The sequence below is a fragment of the Neolamprologus multifasciatus genome, chromosome 11, assembly GCF_963576455.1.
Source record: "Neolamprologus multifasciatus chromosome 11, fNeoMul1.2, whole genome shotgun sequence".
NCBI classification, from domain to species: Eukaryota; Metazoa; Chordata; class Actinopteri; order Cichliformes; family Cichlidae; genus Neolamprologus; species Neolamprologus multifasciatus.
In genome coordinates this window covers 20,401,634-20,417,443 of record NC_140449.1, presented here as the reverse complement: position 1 = coordinate 20,417,443, position 15,810 = coordinate 20,401,634, and the positions used below count along the sequence as shown (strand labels likewise).

The 15,810-nt window shown below is 39.1% G+C and overlaps 1 protein-coding gene across 2 annotated transcripts in view; it reads left to right on the top strand.

Annotated features, from left to right (window-relative positions):
- efna4 (ephrin A4) overlaps positions 1 to 5,283 on the top strand; it is a 37,486-nt gene extending 32,203 nt beyond the window's left edge. The window contains exons 4-5 of one of the 2 annotated variants that reach the window (XM_085176115.1): positions 1,119 to 1,145; positions 1,740 to 5,283. In XM_085176115.1, coding sequence (XP_085032241.1) covers positions 1,119 to 1,145; positions 1,740 to 1,822 — 110 coding nt within the window. In that variant the 3' untranslated portion in view covers positions 1,823 to 5,283. The remainder of the gene's footprint in view (positions 1 to 1,118; positions 1,146 to 1,739) is intronic. The other variant, XM_085176116.1, reaches the window with a different exon arrangement.
- Positions 5,284 to 15,810: the final 10,527 nt, after the last annotated feature.

The window sequence follows — 15,810 nt, the reverse complement described above, 5'->3', positions numbered from 1 at the left end:
TCAGCATAACAGTCACACAGGAAGAAACTGTGGGATATGGTGTTAGTTATGCTGGCATCATCGATACGCATTCTGCCTCTGTGTGTGTGTGTGTGTGTGTTTGTGTGTGTGTGGTGCAGGTATTATTAATGTTGTGGGGTCTGAAATCTGCAGTCACGTCATGGGGACGCGTCTTCCTCATGGGTGCACACAAGCAGTTAAGTTACGGTTACATCTCCAGGAAATAAATGCAGTTTGTGTGTCTTGTGAGCGTTCAGGGTTGCAGTTCTCCGAGGTTGGTTCAAGGCCATAGATTCATTTAATAACACCTGCAATTGTGCAAGCTCATCCTCGTTCCCTGACCCTCTGTACGCTCTCACTGGTATTATATGGCGCTTCTCTATCAGGAGGGATTTTTAACCGTTTTTAGCCCCACTACCTGTATTTTTTTTGTCCTTTCTTTAAGCCCTCCCTGTTCCTGCATCACAGCATCCTCCATTCTTCCCTCCATTATTTCCTTTTAGTCCCCCTCCTGCTGAGAAAGTGACGCCCAGACACAAACACCCTCTTATCCCGTCTCTTTCTCTCCCTCCCTTTTCTCTCTGTCTGACCTTGTTTCAATCTTTCCAACCTTCTTTTTTTTTTTTTTTTTTTTTGCCGTACTTTCTCACTCGAGTCTCCACTGCTCTCCCTTTCATCTTCTGTCCACTTCTTGGTTTCGCTCTGTCATTTTGAATTTTATTTTATTTTTCCCTCCCTCTTTTTCATTTCCTGTATCCCCTCTGTATAATTTTGATCATTCTTACTCTTTCTAATTTACATAACACTATCTTTTCCTGTTGCCATGCTTCTCAAGCTCTTTTTTTATCCGACCTTTAGAAGAATTTGCATAGGGGACATATTTAGGGTTGCACAGCCAGTCAGTACTCATTTTTCATGGCGTTAGTCTTTGAGTAATGGTAAATACCTTCCCCTGGTCATTTGTCTGTTTCTTGCTCCTCTTATTCCACAAAGCAGCAGCTTTATTGAGAAAGTTAAGCATGGAAAAAATGACTAATCAGCAACTTGTTTCTTTGCCTCAACTTTATCTAAATCTTTTCTCTCCCACCCCCACCCCCCATCCCACTTGCTTATTCCAGCATCAGAAGGTTCAAAACAAAAACAAGGTGAGATGCAACGTCTTAAACTCGAGTTACTTACAATCTTTCCACCATATGTGCATGCTTACACGATTAACAGACAGGTCGTACCTCTGTGTCTTCTCTCATTTACTGCAATGTTCAAACACGCTTTAAACGTAAGATAAACAAGTCAAAAGAAGTGGAACAAAAGCGATTGCTGAATTAATGGACATTGATGTGTCGCTTTACCAGCCTCCACTGGCCTGGGAAGTTTCCACAAAGAGATTTTAACCAATTCGACCACAAGGGCATTAGTGATTTGTGGCGCTGATGTTAGTTGACAAGATGTAAAACACAATCAGTGCTCCAGTTTGACCTAAAAGTGTTTAATGGGGTTGGGGTCAGGGCTTTGTTTAAGCCAGTCAGTTCATCTAGTGCTACTCAGAAAACCCAGAGGCTTTTCGAAACTGTTGCTATTAATTTGAAGGCGAGTTGGTATCTGAATTAACATCGTATCCTGTCACTGTTTAGATCTCTCTTGACAAGCAAGGACAAGCCCAAATCTTAGAAAACAGATTTGAGCAAATTTGTTTATATATCGTGTATGAGTTGAAGATTTTTCATACATCTCTGTTTCAGAAACGGTACCTCTAAGTAGTGGATCCTCACTCAGGGCAGCGTCACCTCCGCTCCTCCTCATCGTGCTCCTGTTGACTACCTGAACTGTCCGTCCTCATCGCTGACCTCCCACCAGTTCTCCGTGGGAATGTGGCGTACAAGTACGCCTCTGCACTACTTGTGAATTACACAATGCCATATTTGCTAAGCTATTGCAAAATGACACTTATTGCCTTGTGGCTGTTTACGTGTGAAAATCTGGAAAGAATCGGACATCTTCTCCAAAACGGGGCCACAGTGTGTCAGGAACTGACATTATGAATCACAGTGATTCATTTCTGATTATTTTGTTTTCCTACCTGTTGTGTAAGTAATACCACTTAATATCAATTCTACAGCTAAGCCTGACTGTAAGACTCATATCCCAGTCTGATTTCAGAGGAATAATGAGTCAGTTTTCCTTTGTTTCTTGTTTTGTTTCTCATTTTCAACCTGGTGAAAAGTGGCCAAATAAACACATACTACTGTACTTAGCGGCTCAGGTTAGAGGTCACTCAGTTAGCTGGTGACTTCTTTACTTTGTTCTGACATGCTGTACTTTGCCATGTGCAAATACCTGAATGATCCTTCATTGCCTCGTTTCTGCCGTGATCGAGACACGTGTGTTCTACTTTTTTAACTAATTAGATTTTGAAACAAAAGGCATTTTCGGAGGAACTGGGGAATATTCTCGAAGAGTGAGGCTGGGCTCCTGCGCCCCCTGCTGGGATTAAACTGGTTGTACTGGAGTTGAACTGGGTTTACCGTAAACCCAGAAACTGGACACTAGAATCTGGTGCTGTATGTTAATAATGGGACCTGGGACAGCGTTTGTCCTCTCTGATTTGCCACTCCACTGTTCTGCATCTGCACCCTTAATAAGCAGAACGGAGAGGTTTGTGGGTAGCTGGAAAGCATCAGCTCATCTCACTCCACTGAACACACTGTGGAACTGATTGGTTGATTCTCCTGTTGGTCCAGCAGTTGTGCAGATAAGGATACAAACTATTTGCTCCTTTAGTTGTTCTTTGTTTTGTTTTGTTTTTCACATGTTTTCTTTTAGCTTTTGCTGTATAGTTAATATAATCTGCCAGAAAAAAAAGATGTATTGACTATACAACACATTTTAGTGAGAACTTACCTTTTTTATTTAACAACAAAAATTTGACTAAAAACAATGATTTTTTTTCCATATATGTGTGTATTTACTGGTATATTTTTCAGTACGCTCTGCTGTGATGTAGTTTCTCAAGCTAAATGATTTAAATGTTGTTTATTTCTTGTTGTTGCTTTTTTGTGCTTTTAAAGAAAGTCCTTCCAAATTATAGACACTCATTTAAAAAATCCTAACAAATTAAAATTCATTTATTTTTCAAATTAGATATTTTTTAAATTAGAGAAGACGTACATGTGTATTTTTCATTGAAATTAAATTAAGGTAATATATTTATTACATCACAAAATTATCTACCCAAAATATTAGAGTGACTTGTGTTAGAAAAACCTGTAGGTTAATTGTACACTTTATCCTAGCTTTACATATATATAATATTTGAGTGTCAACTTGAGTGTCAAAATGCTGTAAATCACACCAATCATGACAATGTTTTTTTTTTTATAAATATATCATTTTATTCTTAAATGGGTGACAAATGTTTGAAGATTTTTTTTTTAATATCCTGGTCAGTGATGTAGTTCTTCCCCCAACATCATGTAGTCTACTACTAGGCGGTTTATGTGTGTTCTGCTTTCACATTTTAGTGAAGAATGTAGCTTCTTCTGTGAAGAGCCAACTGCAATCTGAGCCTTTTTTATGTGGCTAAACAACAAAATAAATATGATTGCATTTAAATGGTTTGAGTACATGATTATTTATCTTTTAAATATATTGAGTTGTTTATGTAACCACCGTCTCAGTGACAACACACAAACGTTTTTATTGGTGGGACACACACACACATTCATTCAGTGCAATACACCAGAGTATAGAGATAAGGAGACTTCTGGGACTTGAAATGACCTTGTGGTGTAAGAGGCCGTTGTAATGTGAGTAACCTAGTGGAATATCGAGCAGAGTTTTTATCTGTGGGGCCAAAGCCTGATAAGATTCAGATACCCAATAGACTTCAGGTATTAATAGACTTTGTAGCATCATAGTCCATACATTGACCTTAAGGTAGTTATTTTCGGTCAGCTCGAAGGCTGGTTTTAGCCCTAAAGGAGATGTTTCTGTTTTATGTTTTTTTTTTAAACATAGAGGTGTTCATCCAAATAAGCTGTAAATGCATTTTCATTTATATAGGCTGTAATATAGAATGTGAAGATTGTGAAGCTAGGGAGGCAATTTCCTGGATAATGGGACTAATGCTTCTATTTCATGGTTTATGATCTCTTCTGATGACATGTTTGGTACTGTTGAGGCATGTTGTTGTGAAGTGGCTTTGATTTTTGACCTTCACATTCCAGAGCTCATGCTTGGATTTTTATTTATTTATTTTTTTACCATTCAGAATGATAAAGTAAGCATACTCAAATCAGCAGAAAGAGAATTATGCTTTTAGAGTGGCGTAAAAGGACTTTAAAAGCAGTAGCACCTCTCTGTGCGTTGCGTGTTAAACTGCATGGATGTTTACTCCTGCAAAAGCATGCACACACCAAAAGCTTTCGTGTAATAGTTCTAGCTTTGATTTAAAACCTGAAACACTGGAACAATCATATCAAATATTACAATTCTGATATTTTATTCCTCACTCTATGGATGTTCTTGTTATGTGTTGATATGCAAATGCTGGAATTGAAGTAAACGTCCAAAACGAAGTTTATAATTGTAGACAGATGTTGCCGTATAATATAAATTTAGAAGATCGTAAAAATCCCACCAAGTTTCCGCCAAGGTTTTCCGGGATGACTGCATTCATAAACAGTTTATGCAATGCCAAATTTACTTTTTAACTATGTCTGACAAAAAAAAAAATTCTTACAAGATGAAGCAGAGCTCCGCAAATAACCCTGTAATTACAGTGTATGGAATTTCGGGACTGCAGACTCTGTTGTCACATGTTGACCCACATTTGATTGCAGCTCGGCTGAATAAGAAGGCTTGCATTGTTGGTGTTGATTACATATTTTGAAATAGAAGATGTAGGATATTAATAGAGACAAAGAATATTTATCTGCATTAAAATTTCAATTAATTTTATGTGTTTTACATTTGTGTGGTTATAGTTTAGTTACTCAATTCAGGGCTTTTTCATTGTTTGTTTTAAGGGTGCAGTCTTGGTTTTTTCACTTAAATTTTTTGGTGTATAGATTATATACTTAAAAAGCAAGTAAAATTATGTCTGGGATAGAAGACGCTGTAATGTTTGCCTACTTGGAGAATGCTTTTCAGAGCCTCTCAGCATGTAATCAGCACCTTGATTGTGTATATTTCACATTTTTCAGAACCAAAGTAAAGTCAGATGAGAGAAAGCATGTCCTCCTGAATACATTAGGTTCCTAATAAAATGTGTTTCAAGATCTGAAATGTGCTGGTTAGCTTTTCTTTCTCTCAAAAACTAATATCATCACCTCTGGGGAATCTGCGTTCCCTTTCTTTGGTCATTCTGTCGCTGGAAGCCTTCATCTGGCACCAAACCTTCAATGTGTTATTTCAAACGATGTTCATGTATTATGTATGTTTTCGTCAACATTTCTTGTAGGGATATTTTTTTCAACCTTCACTATTCAGCATGATTTATGTATATAATGTATATATTTATGCAAGTTTGACAACAGTCTGTAAGTATCAAATTCTTCTGAAAGTGGAAGCTTTCACTGGACTCACCAGAAGTTGTACCTACGAGTAAGATTCGAGAAATGGTGGCTTTCTAAGCCAGTCTACACGAGCGTGATATGAAAACTGAAGCCCGCATTGCACAAAAACTAAGAACGATTCTTTTGTGATAATCGTGGAAGCATCCAATAATTCAACTTTTTAAAGAAAATTAGCGTATTTGTTACTTTTTTGTACATGTTAGTTTAGCGATTTAAATCAGTAATTTAACTGTTTTATGAAGAAATCAGACAAATTGTTATTTTAAAATGTGTTTTCAGACACATGGAAGGGATTTTTAATCTCATTAAAACTCATTTTGATGAAGTCATTAAAGTGATATTTCCCAACTTTATTAAAGTAGAGTTCTTAAAGGTTCCACTGAGATGACTTTATACGTTTTATTGATGGCTTGAACCAGTTAAACATGTCATGGGTGCCAAAATAAAGCTCCACTGATCTTTCCAGCTCACCAATTTGTGGTAATCTTTAGTTGTCATCTTTGTGCACATCTGCCCGCTGCTTCCAAACAGAACAGCATTTTGCATCAGGAAACGGGACTAAATCGCAGTTTGAAATCTCCTTACCTTTCAATCTCGCAGCTCAGGACTTCCAGCTTTTCTAACATGAGGAAACAGAAGCTCCGTGAAGGGGGAAAGTCTTTTTCTGTCGGGTTCAGATGTCTCTAAGCAGCATTCGGTGTTATTTACTCCTGAAGGCACTGCCTTCTGCAGCTGTGTGCAGTATTTTAGCCCTGTAAAATAGCTCTTACTAATATTTGGATAAAGGACTACGTTAAAGTCGAGTGCAATCAGAAAAATGTCACTTGACATCTCTTGCACATATTGCGTTTCCTTTTTCAATACTTTATAATCCAATACAGTATATATTTCCGAGGGTGAAAAATTTGCCCCTTTATGCAGTGGAGAGTAAAAGACTTAAGATGCTAAATCTGTGGAGAGGGTTATAACAAGCAGAGTTTTTACTTAGAGTTCTCAAAATTCAATTCGAGGATATCCTCCCTTTTTTCTCTGACGTTTCATTTCGCTTGATTTGCCAGAGATGCATTAAGAGTATTTTCAATCGCTCTCAAAGTCTATAGTTAAACCACACTCTTTCTTATATATAGTTGGATGAAAAAGTTTGGGCTCCCCTGTTTTCCACATATTTCTACATATTTAATTGAAGTGAAAAGACATAAAGGCGCTACAGCGAAGAGAAATGAAAACGAGCCAGAAACTGAATCCTCATCTGACTCTGGGAAAGTCAACAAGCAAGCTTACTGTACATTTTGTTAAATCCTGGCATTATACACTTGAGTCATTGAATTACCGGCATTGTGGGAAATGTACATGACTCCTTTTGTAAAGGAACTAACAATAAACACACCAGGAAATATTTGATATAACTTTTATCCTCGTTAACTGCCCATTATGAGTCTGACAACACTATACCAGTTTAAAGCGGACTCTCTGGAGCACTGTTCATTTGAAACACTAGGTTGATTTGGGCTCTGTAATGCTTTTGATTATGTTAATGCACAACTTGAAATCAGGGATAAAATAACATGAAATAATGTTGCAAGTTTTAGCAGCCGTCTACTTGCAAAGCTTCAGAACTTCTTTTAATTGTTAGACCTTAATCGACTCACTTATAAGGCAGGTCAAGAACTGTGATTAGGAGCTGTCAGCCAATGACTTTTCAAACCTTGTGGTAATACTATACCATAGGCTGAGAAACTGACTGAGGTTCAGAAAAATTAAACTAATTGATGCCTACAAAGCAGGGGAAGGCTATAAAAAGATATCAAAGTGCTTCCAGCTTGCAATTTCCACTGTCTGAAATGTCATTAAGAAATGGCACATAAGGGGAACTCTGGAGGTCAGGACAAGATCTGGAAACCCAGAAAACTTTCTGATAAAACTGCAAGACTGCCATGCAAAGAAGCAAAGAAAAAAAAACATAGGGTTTAGTTGACGCATAAGTGGCGGTGAACCACTGTGCAGCACTGATGTACAAACAGGGATTTATTTTAAAGGAAATGTAACCTCTGATCTCATTATAAAAATTCACATCCAAGGTTTGCTAAGCAACTTGTTGAGCTGCTTTGAAAACAAGTGCAATGGACAGATGAAGTTAATCTTTCAATGACGAGAAAAGGAGCAGCGTTTGGTTAAACCAACACTTTGGCACCAAATAGGTAAAAGTGGTTTGTTTCGGGACACTGAAAACGCTGCGCAGATACAGAAAAAAGTAGATTCTAGAAGGAAATTTGTATATTAATCTTCTTCAGTCGGCCAAAAAACTGAAACTGAAATCAAGTTAGCTTCTACAACTGGACAATGAAGCACAAACATAAAAATCAGCTACTTCAAAAAGCACCACCAGAGACTTTTGAATGTCTTTTACTGTCCCGCACGATCCCTTGACTTGAAAATCATTCAAAATCTATGAGTAGATCAAACATTTGTTGTGCAAGAAAGGCTCAACAAACAGCAAAGGAAGAGCAAGCTCCTAAATCAAGAGAAAGATTCTTGGTTGGCTACAAAATGCACTTGCAAGCTTTGATGTATAGTGTGGCGTGTATTGCCTTACAATAACAATAATAATGGCAGCTGCTAATTTGAATTACTGATACTAGACAAACAAAAAGTTCATTCTTTCTTATTATTTTCCAATAATTTATCATGTTACAAACTCAAAATGTCAAAAAAAGACAGACAACCAAACAATCTGAAATGAATGAGTCTATTGAAATAACACATTTGCATTTATGCCCTCATTAGACTACTGAAGATGCTGCATCGCAGCACAACCAGCTGCGGAGAGCTGCACCTCTCTAAACGCTTTTTGATTTTTTAGTTAATTTGATTTACTGCGTCATTTATGATAATAACTGTGTCTGAAGCATTAAAAGACAAGCACGGTTTTATGTCTTTATCTGTGTGGGGGCTTATTTTGTTTGTTTGTTTGTTTTTTTTATTTTTGAATTAAGTATTTTCCAGCTTTGATTAATCTGTTTGGCATTTCAATTTCCAGTTTATGAGTAATTATTTTCACCGTGGGTGAAAGCAAGTAGTTTATTCTAAACGAACCGTGCTTATGTGCACTGGGTGTGCTTATGACATACTCTTTTTCACATCCATTTCACATGTCAGGTAGCCAATAAGAGAGTAATTATTTCTGCTCAATGCTCACAAAGGAGGTACTTACAGTGTGTCAAACAAATAGTGATAAATGTGGAAAGGTTCAGATGATGACAAAGAAGGAAAAATAAAATAGCTGTTTTGGTGTTTTGGTAGATTAAGCCAGATCATTTGTCAACACACAGACATGTGAAAAAATGTACAATGTAAGTGTGTATTTGGACAAATCAGCTTTCAGTTACACGTAAGTGTGTATTTGGACAAATCAGCTTTCAGTTACACGTAAAACAGTGTCCGTTGCTAAACTCGACATACCTGAACAACACCACAAGGAAAAACATGTTTAATGCGGTGAAATACGTCTCACAAACCATTTAAATGTTTTCAGAAGTTGTTGTCATGCAGCTCGGGACCTCTAAACAACATGTACGGAAAAACACGGTGTAGTTATGCTTTGTTTGTCAAATAATTTCATATAAAATCATTCAAATCGTGGCGTGATGCCTGTAACAGAACTAGTTCATTTTAAAAAGATTGTTTGTTTTTTAACTGTCATTACTAAAGGTACCTTTCAGGTCATTGAACATTTCTAATGCATTAAAACATGTCTAATATTATAGTTAGACTTTTCTGACCGCATTTATTCATTGACTTATTTGTCACATCAGGGTTTTAGCAACAAAATAGTTAAATGGACACTTATTTTTGGTCTATATCTTTCAACTTACTTGAGCTACCCTAATAAGTCCAAAACAGGACATCCTGGCCTTTCCAATGAAATCTCATGTGTTTGTGTGGCCTGTTTTAGCTCCAAATAGGCAGGACGTCACAAAAAAAGTTAAACTGAAAGATGCTTGTTTCCTCTGTTCTCGGGAGGATATGGCGTCTCTGTGGGAATAAGAAAAAAACTGTATTGATTTGCTCAATTAATTTAGCTGTTTATCTTTTTTTAACTTGTAGTTTTATCATTCAATTTAAATCATAAAAAATGTCAAATCCATTCAATGATTATAAAAAATGTGTTATGCAACATTCCTTGCATATTACAGCTAAATACACTACACCTTTAGCTGAGACATTTTTGTTTATTTTAGGTACCTTGTATCAATTATCCATCCCATTTCAATGTCATGTATTTATTTATTTGTTAATTTTTTATATAGATTTTCATACCATTGAATCAAATATGAACCATGTATACCAAAACATGAAAAACAAAAATCTTGGGGAAATAAGTCTTATCCCTGAATGTCCATTCAAAAGAGTTTTTCACAATTTCAGATCATCTTGATACTCCCCTGGAATGTCACAGCAGACATGCTCAGTTTACAGAAGGAACAGACAAATTTATACAAAAATCTGAAAGTCACATTAACAGCGATCACTCTCTCGCTGCCCATGGGTCTGTGCCAAATGCCAGGAAATTGAGCATACTGGGAAAAGGAAACAAGGTGTCCCATTGAGGCAGACAATCACAGTCAGATCCTACCATCATCACTGACAACACAAAGCTGAGGATAAAGTTCCCTACATAAGACTCAGGTTTGTACTGCTACAGTAGCAGCACTGCCATCAGAAAGAAGTCTCAATTATTTTTTAGTTTTGTGCATTTTGTTGACAAAAAAAATGTGAAAAAAACCCCAATTTGTTTAGACTTCAGAAATGTGTTCAGGGTGAACCTTCTGTTCTCTATTTCCTATCATTTTCCTTTGAGGAGGAATAGCTCTAAGTTCTTATGGGTTCATTTTTGTATTAATTTTTAATCTTATAATTGCTTTTAATAGAAAAAGCAAGTACATCCTTGCAGGCTTGAAGGCCCCACAGTAAGTGGGTTTGCTGAAATCTTTGACCATCTTTATTTTTGCGTGTAGTGCCCTGTTCCAAAACCTTTACAACACTGTGTCATTAAAAACTCCACTTTCACAATAGTGAGAACCTCTGATGCAGGAGGAACAATGCGGTTTTCGTCCTGGTCGTGGAACACTAGACCAGCTCTTCATCCTCTCGAGGATACTTGAGGGTGCATGGGATTTTGCCCAACCAGTCTACATGTGTTTTGTGGACTTGGAGAAGGCATTCGACCGTGTCCCTCGGGGTGTCCTGTGGGAGGTGTTGCGGGAGTATGGGGTGTCTGGCCCTTTGTTACGGGCCATTCGATCCCTATACAACCGTTGCAAGAGCTTGGTTCGCATTGCCGGCAATAAGTCGGACTCGTTCCCGGTGGGTGATGGGCTCCGCCAGGGCTGCCCTTTGTCACCGGTTCTGTTCATAATTTTTATGGACAGGATTTCTAGGCGCAGCCAAGTGGCGGAGGGCTTTCGCTTTGGTGGCCTCAGGATCTCATCTCTGATCCTGCGGATTTGCGGATGATGTGGTTCTGTTGGCTTCATCGGGTGAGGGCCTCCAGCTCGCACTGGAGCGGTTCGCAGCCGAGTGTGAAGCAGCAGGAATGAGGATCAGCACCTCCAAATCTGAGGCCATGGTTCTCAGCCGGAAAAGGGTGGAGTGCCCACTCTGGGTCGGGGATGAGGTCCTGCCCCAAGTGGAGGAGTTCAAGTATCTCGGGGTCTTGTTCGCGAGTGATGGGAGAAGGGAGCCGGAGATCGACAGACGGATTGGGGCTGTAGCTGCAGTAATGCAGACGCTGCACCGGTCCGTCGTGGTGAAGAGGGAGCTGAGTGTAAAAGCGAAGCTCTCAATTTACCGGTCGATCTACGTCCCTACCCTCACCTATGGCCACGAGCTGTGGGTAGTGACCGAAAGGACGAGATCGCGGATACAAGCGGCGGAAATGAGCTTCCTCCGAAGGGTGGCTGGCCTCTCCCTTAGAGATAGGGTGAGAAGTTCGGCCATCCGGGAGGGGCTCAGAGTAGAGCCGCTGCTGCTCCACATCGAAAGGAGCCAGCTGAGGTGGTTTGGGCATCTGACAAGGATGCCCCCTGGGCGCCTCCTGGGTGAGGTGTTCCAGGCATGTCCCACCGGGAGGAGGCCCCGGGGCAGACCCAGGACACGCTGGAGAGATTATATCTCTCGGCTGGCCTGGGAACGCCTTGGTGTTCCCCCGGATGAGCTGGAGGAGGTGGCTGGGGAGAGGGAGGTCTGGGCCTCTTTGCTTAGGCTGCTGCCCCCGCGACCCGGCCCCGGATAAAGTGGATGAAGATGGATGGATGGAGAACATAACATTAGATTTCTTCTTTGTGAGACATTTCTGGGTGTGTTTTCTAATTGTGTACAAGTTTGAAACATCTACTTGTGGTTCAAGCCCCCAAGAACTTTCTTGATATGATGCAGAAATCCTAGTTGAGCCAATGTTTAGCCCATTAAAATGTTTATTCATTCAATTTTTCAGTTCAGTTAAACTTTTTTATTTAGGGTTAGGGTCAAATCACAACAACAGTTGCCTCCTGGCTCGTTATACTCTAAGATAAAGACCTACAATAATACAGAGAAAACGCCAACAATCAGAGGACCCCCTCCCCCGTGAGCAAGCACTTTGGCGACAATGGGAAAGAAAAACTCCCTTTTAACAGGAAGAAACCTCAGACAGAACCAGGCTCGGTGACCAGTTGGGGTTAAGGGAAGGAAGATAGAGCAAAGACACACATCCACCAGTTCATCCATCCATTCATCTTCCTCCACTTATTGTCCCCCACCACGACTCTGAGTAGGGCTGCCATAGAGCAAGAGGTGCTTTACACTCTGGACAGTTCACCAGCCTGTCGCAGGGCTATGAGTCAGATAACCATTCACACCTGTGAGGCAACAGCAACTGCACTAACCACCACACCTGTTTCTGTTTATATTTTGGGGGGTTGGGGTCATAAACCTGTGGCTGATAATACCAACAGTGGCATGAGTTGGCTGCAGATCCTTCTGGGGTTCTCTGAGACTGTTTCAAATTCTGTGCAGAATTTGATAAGGTGGCCAGTTCTGGACAAACTGGCAGTGATTTAATATCTACACCACTTGAGACACTAATTTTTGTTACAGGTAGAATGATTTTATTCAGATCATTTGGAGATATTTCCCAGTGCCTTGCAGGATTTTTTGACATCCATACTTTTTTCTGTAGATAGTAGAGAACTCTTTATATCTGGAGCAAATAACACCGTCCATACCTTGGGTCAGAGACAGGTTAAATATGACAGAATCTACCTGTTACTATGATTGCACATGACATGTAATTTGTTTCTGTGTGTAGCATTTTTATTTATGAGGAAAGAGGAACAGGTGCTTGCTTGCTCAAATATGTTGAAAAAATCTGTTTCAGTTGGAGGTACTTATCTCGCCACATGACTGTAAATCAGAGTATGGTTGCCTATTATCATTCTCCTCCATTATTTGCACATAATTTGCACACATTTCAGTTTTTGATACTAGAAGCTGAAGAAGATATCAGCTGAATGAGGTAAACACGGCTGAATTTTGTTTTCCTGCCTGATTAGGGATATGAAATGATACATTAAATTGGGCTTAGAAAACACATAAAATGTTTTCATAATCTTTCAAATCCAGTTCAAAAGCAGGAATCGTCTGACATAGGCTCGGACTTTCTAGTGCTAAACATCTCTCATCTTTCTACCGGCCCACATCGTGTTTAAGTTATTGCTGTTGAGTGCAAATGAGCTCCAGTCGGTTTGAGCTGAGCAGAATCTTTCTCATCAGTTTTCAGTGTGCTGGCTGAAGCTTCACAGACCCTGGTTCTTTACATTAAAGCGAGTCCGCCTTATGAAAAGCATTTCTGAATGCATCCCGTGTGTGTGTGTGTGTGTGGATATGAGCAGGGGGTCTTGGTTCTGTGTACTGGCCTGGAAGCTGTGACAAACTTAGGATTATGAAACTGCCTTTTATTTGAACATACCAAAACCAAGCACAAATGAGCTAAGTCAGTCACACTTCACATGGCAGCAAGCAAAGCCGCCTCCCTCCTCTTTCTTGCTCCCAGTCCCTCCCTTCCTTTCTTTCTCACTTACTTTCATCCACTTTTAATGTGTGACACTTTGATACTGAACATCCTATTTCCCGTGTTCTGGTCGGTTGGCTTTACATGCAGATGGGCTGGTAATTTGCATAGACTCAAAGGTCTCCCTTCTCTCCTGATGCTTTCTGACAACGGTCTGTCTATTCATCCTCTGTGTTAAGCATCCCTCCTAGGACATCGCCTGAATTGCTGTCTCATGGTGCTTCAAGTCTCGTTTTACACTGCAGGAGCTGCTGAGGAATTGGATTAAGAACATATTCCTTTAGAGAAAAGCATCACAGTCACCTGAGCATCAGATGGATAGTTCACTCCGATATCAAAGCTTGCCACATGTTTTGTACAAAGTCACATTAAGTGTCATTTTAAGTCATGCTGAGTCCATATCACACACACTGTTAGCTGTGTGGATCCTCTTATAAGTCAGTCCCACCTGGGGGATATGGAGAGAAACACTGGAGTGTACTGAGCGAGCAGCAAGATTAGCTTCTTATCCTCGCATCACCTTAAGCGGCTGCTCTGATCATACTTCTACCCCACCCACCCTAAAACCTGTCTTTGGAGGACCAATTAAGTTTAAATATGCACAGGGGAGAGGGTGGGAAGAAAACCACTTTATATTCCTACTTGTTCCCCTTTGTCTCAAATGGCAGAAAAGTTGCTTTATCAGAACGTCAGGATTATTGTATTTGAAGTTTTCTGGCTTTCAGATAAACCCTGTTCCTGGAAGAGTATTGTGAAGTACAAAATAAGATATTTATAAATATGCAGTTAAGGACCACAAAAAGGAAGAGGAAAAAAAGTATTTCACTCCAAAATGTTTTTAGGTCCCTTGTAGTCAATATGCATATCCTCTCACCGTGTAACCCAAGAGGTTTTTCTGACTCAGGCTTCTGGGCCAAAATCAAAACATTATTTTGAAATTCATAAGAAGGACTGAGCAAGAATTCAGAGTCATAATACACAAGAAAGGAATTGAGTAAGAAACTGGTTTGGCTACAGTGGTGGATTGGTGCAGCCAAAACAAACATGACAGCTGAGAAAGAATGAGAATGAAATTTGAGCCAGTGGAGGAAAAACGTACAGCAGTGACAAACTTTGGAAGTTCATTTTATATTATTGCCCATGTGGTGGACGAACTTTGATTTTCTGCTTAACTGCAAGTCTTCAATTGAAGTCCTGTATTCAGAATTTATATAGTAAACTACTTAGCAGTTCAAGCGGCTGCCTTCCTAACGTTCAGGGACCCCTCTAAGGGTCACAAACCTAATCTGAGGGATTGTGGGGTGATTAATGAGAGTGGAAAGAACAATGGCTCTGCCACACCTCCCTTCCAAAGGTCACCAAGTGCTTGTTCATAGAGGGTTGTGTGGTTGTTGGGGTATCTTTGCAATTTTGTAGGGTTTTACCTTACAATATAAAGAGCTATTTTTGTTCCATGCATCCTCGTGATCGCTAATTTTTTTAATTAATTCTTTTATTAGGAAGACTTTGCGCTTTGAGTCTTTACAAAGTTAACAAATGATTTCATCTAAGATGTTTATGGGAAAATTACAGAAATGTGGCAAGAGGCAACAGCTTCTTTTTTAAATGAGGTCAGAAAACCAAATGACTGGAAACCCCTGGCTAGATGTGTTTAATTGCACTGTATTTTATTGGATTTTTTGCCTTAATTAGTATTAGGCATATTTACAAAAGTACACCACAATTCTTCTAGTGGACAACAGTGGGTTGTTACTTTGTTACTTTAACCAAAGGTAAAGGCAATGTTATTTTAACTTCTACAATATTTACAGGATATACAACATACTAACACACAGCAAGAATTAATCAAAATAAAATGCAATTTAAAAAAAAAAAAAGAAGCTGATAGAAATATGAAATACAGATATGCAAGTAAATAAGTTACACAAGATACATTCAAAACTAATTATTATATACAATTGTTGCCATAAATGTATAAAAGTATGAGATGTACAAGGATTTATATACATTTTTACACGCATAATTAAGGATTCAACCTAAAAGTATGGTGGATATGTGCTACAAACACACAGGAGAAGTTTAAATAAATAAAAGCACAAATTAGACCTATTTAAAAGTAAACCCCTCACA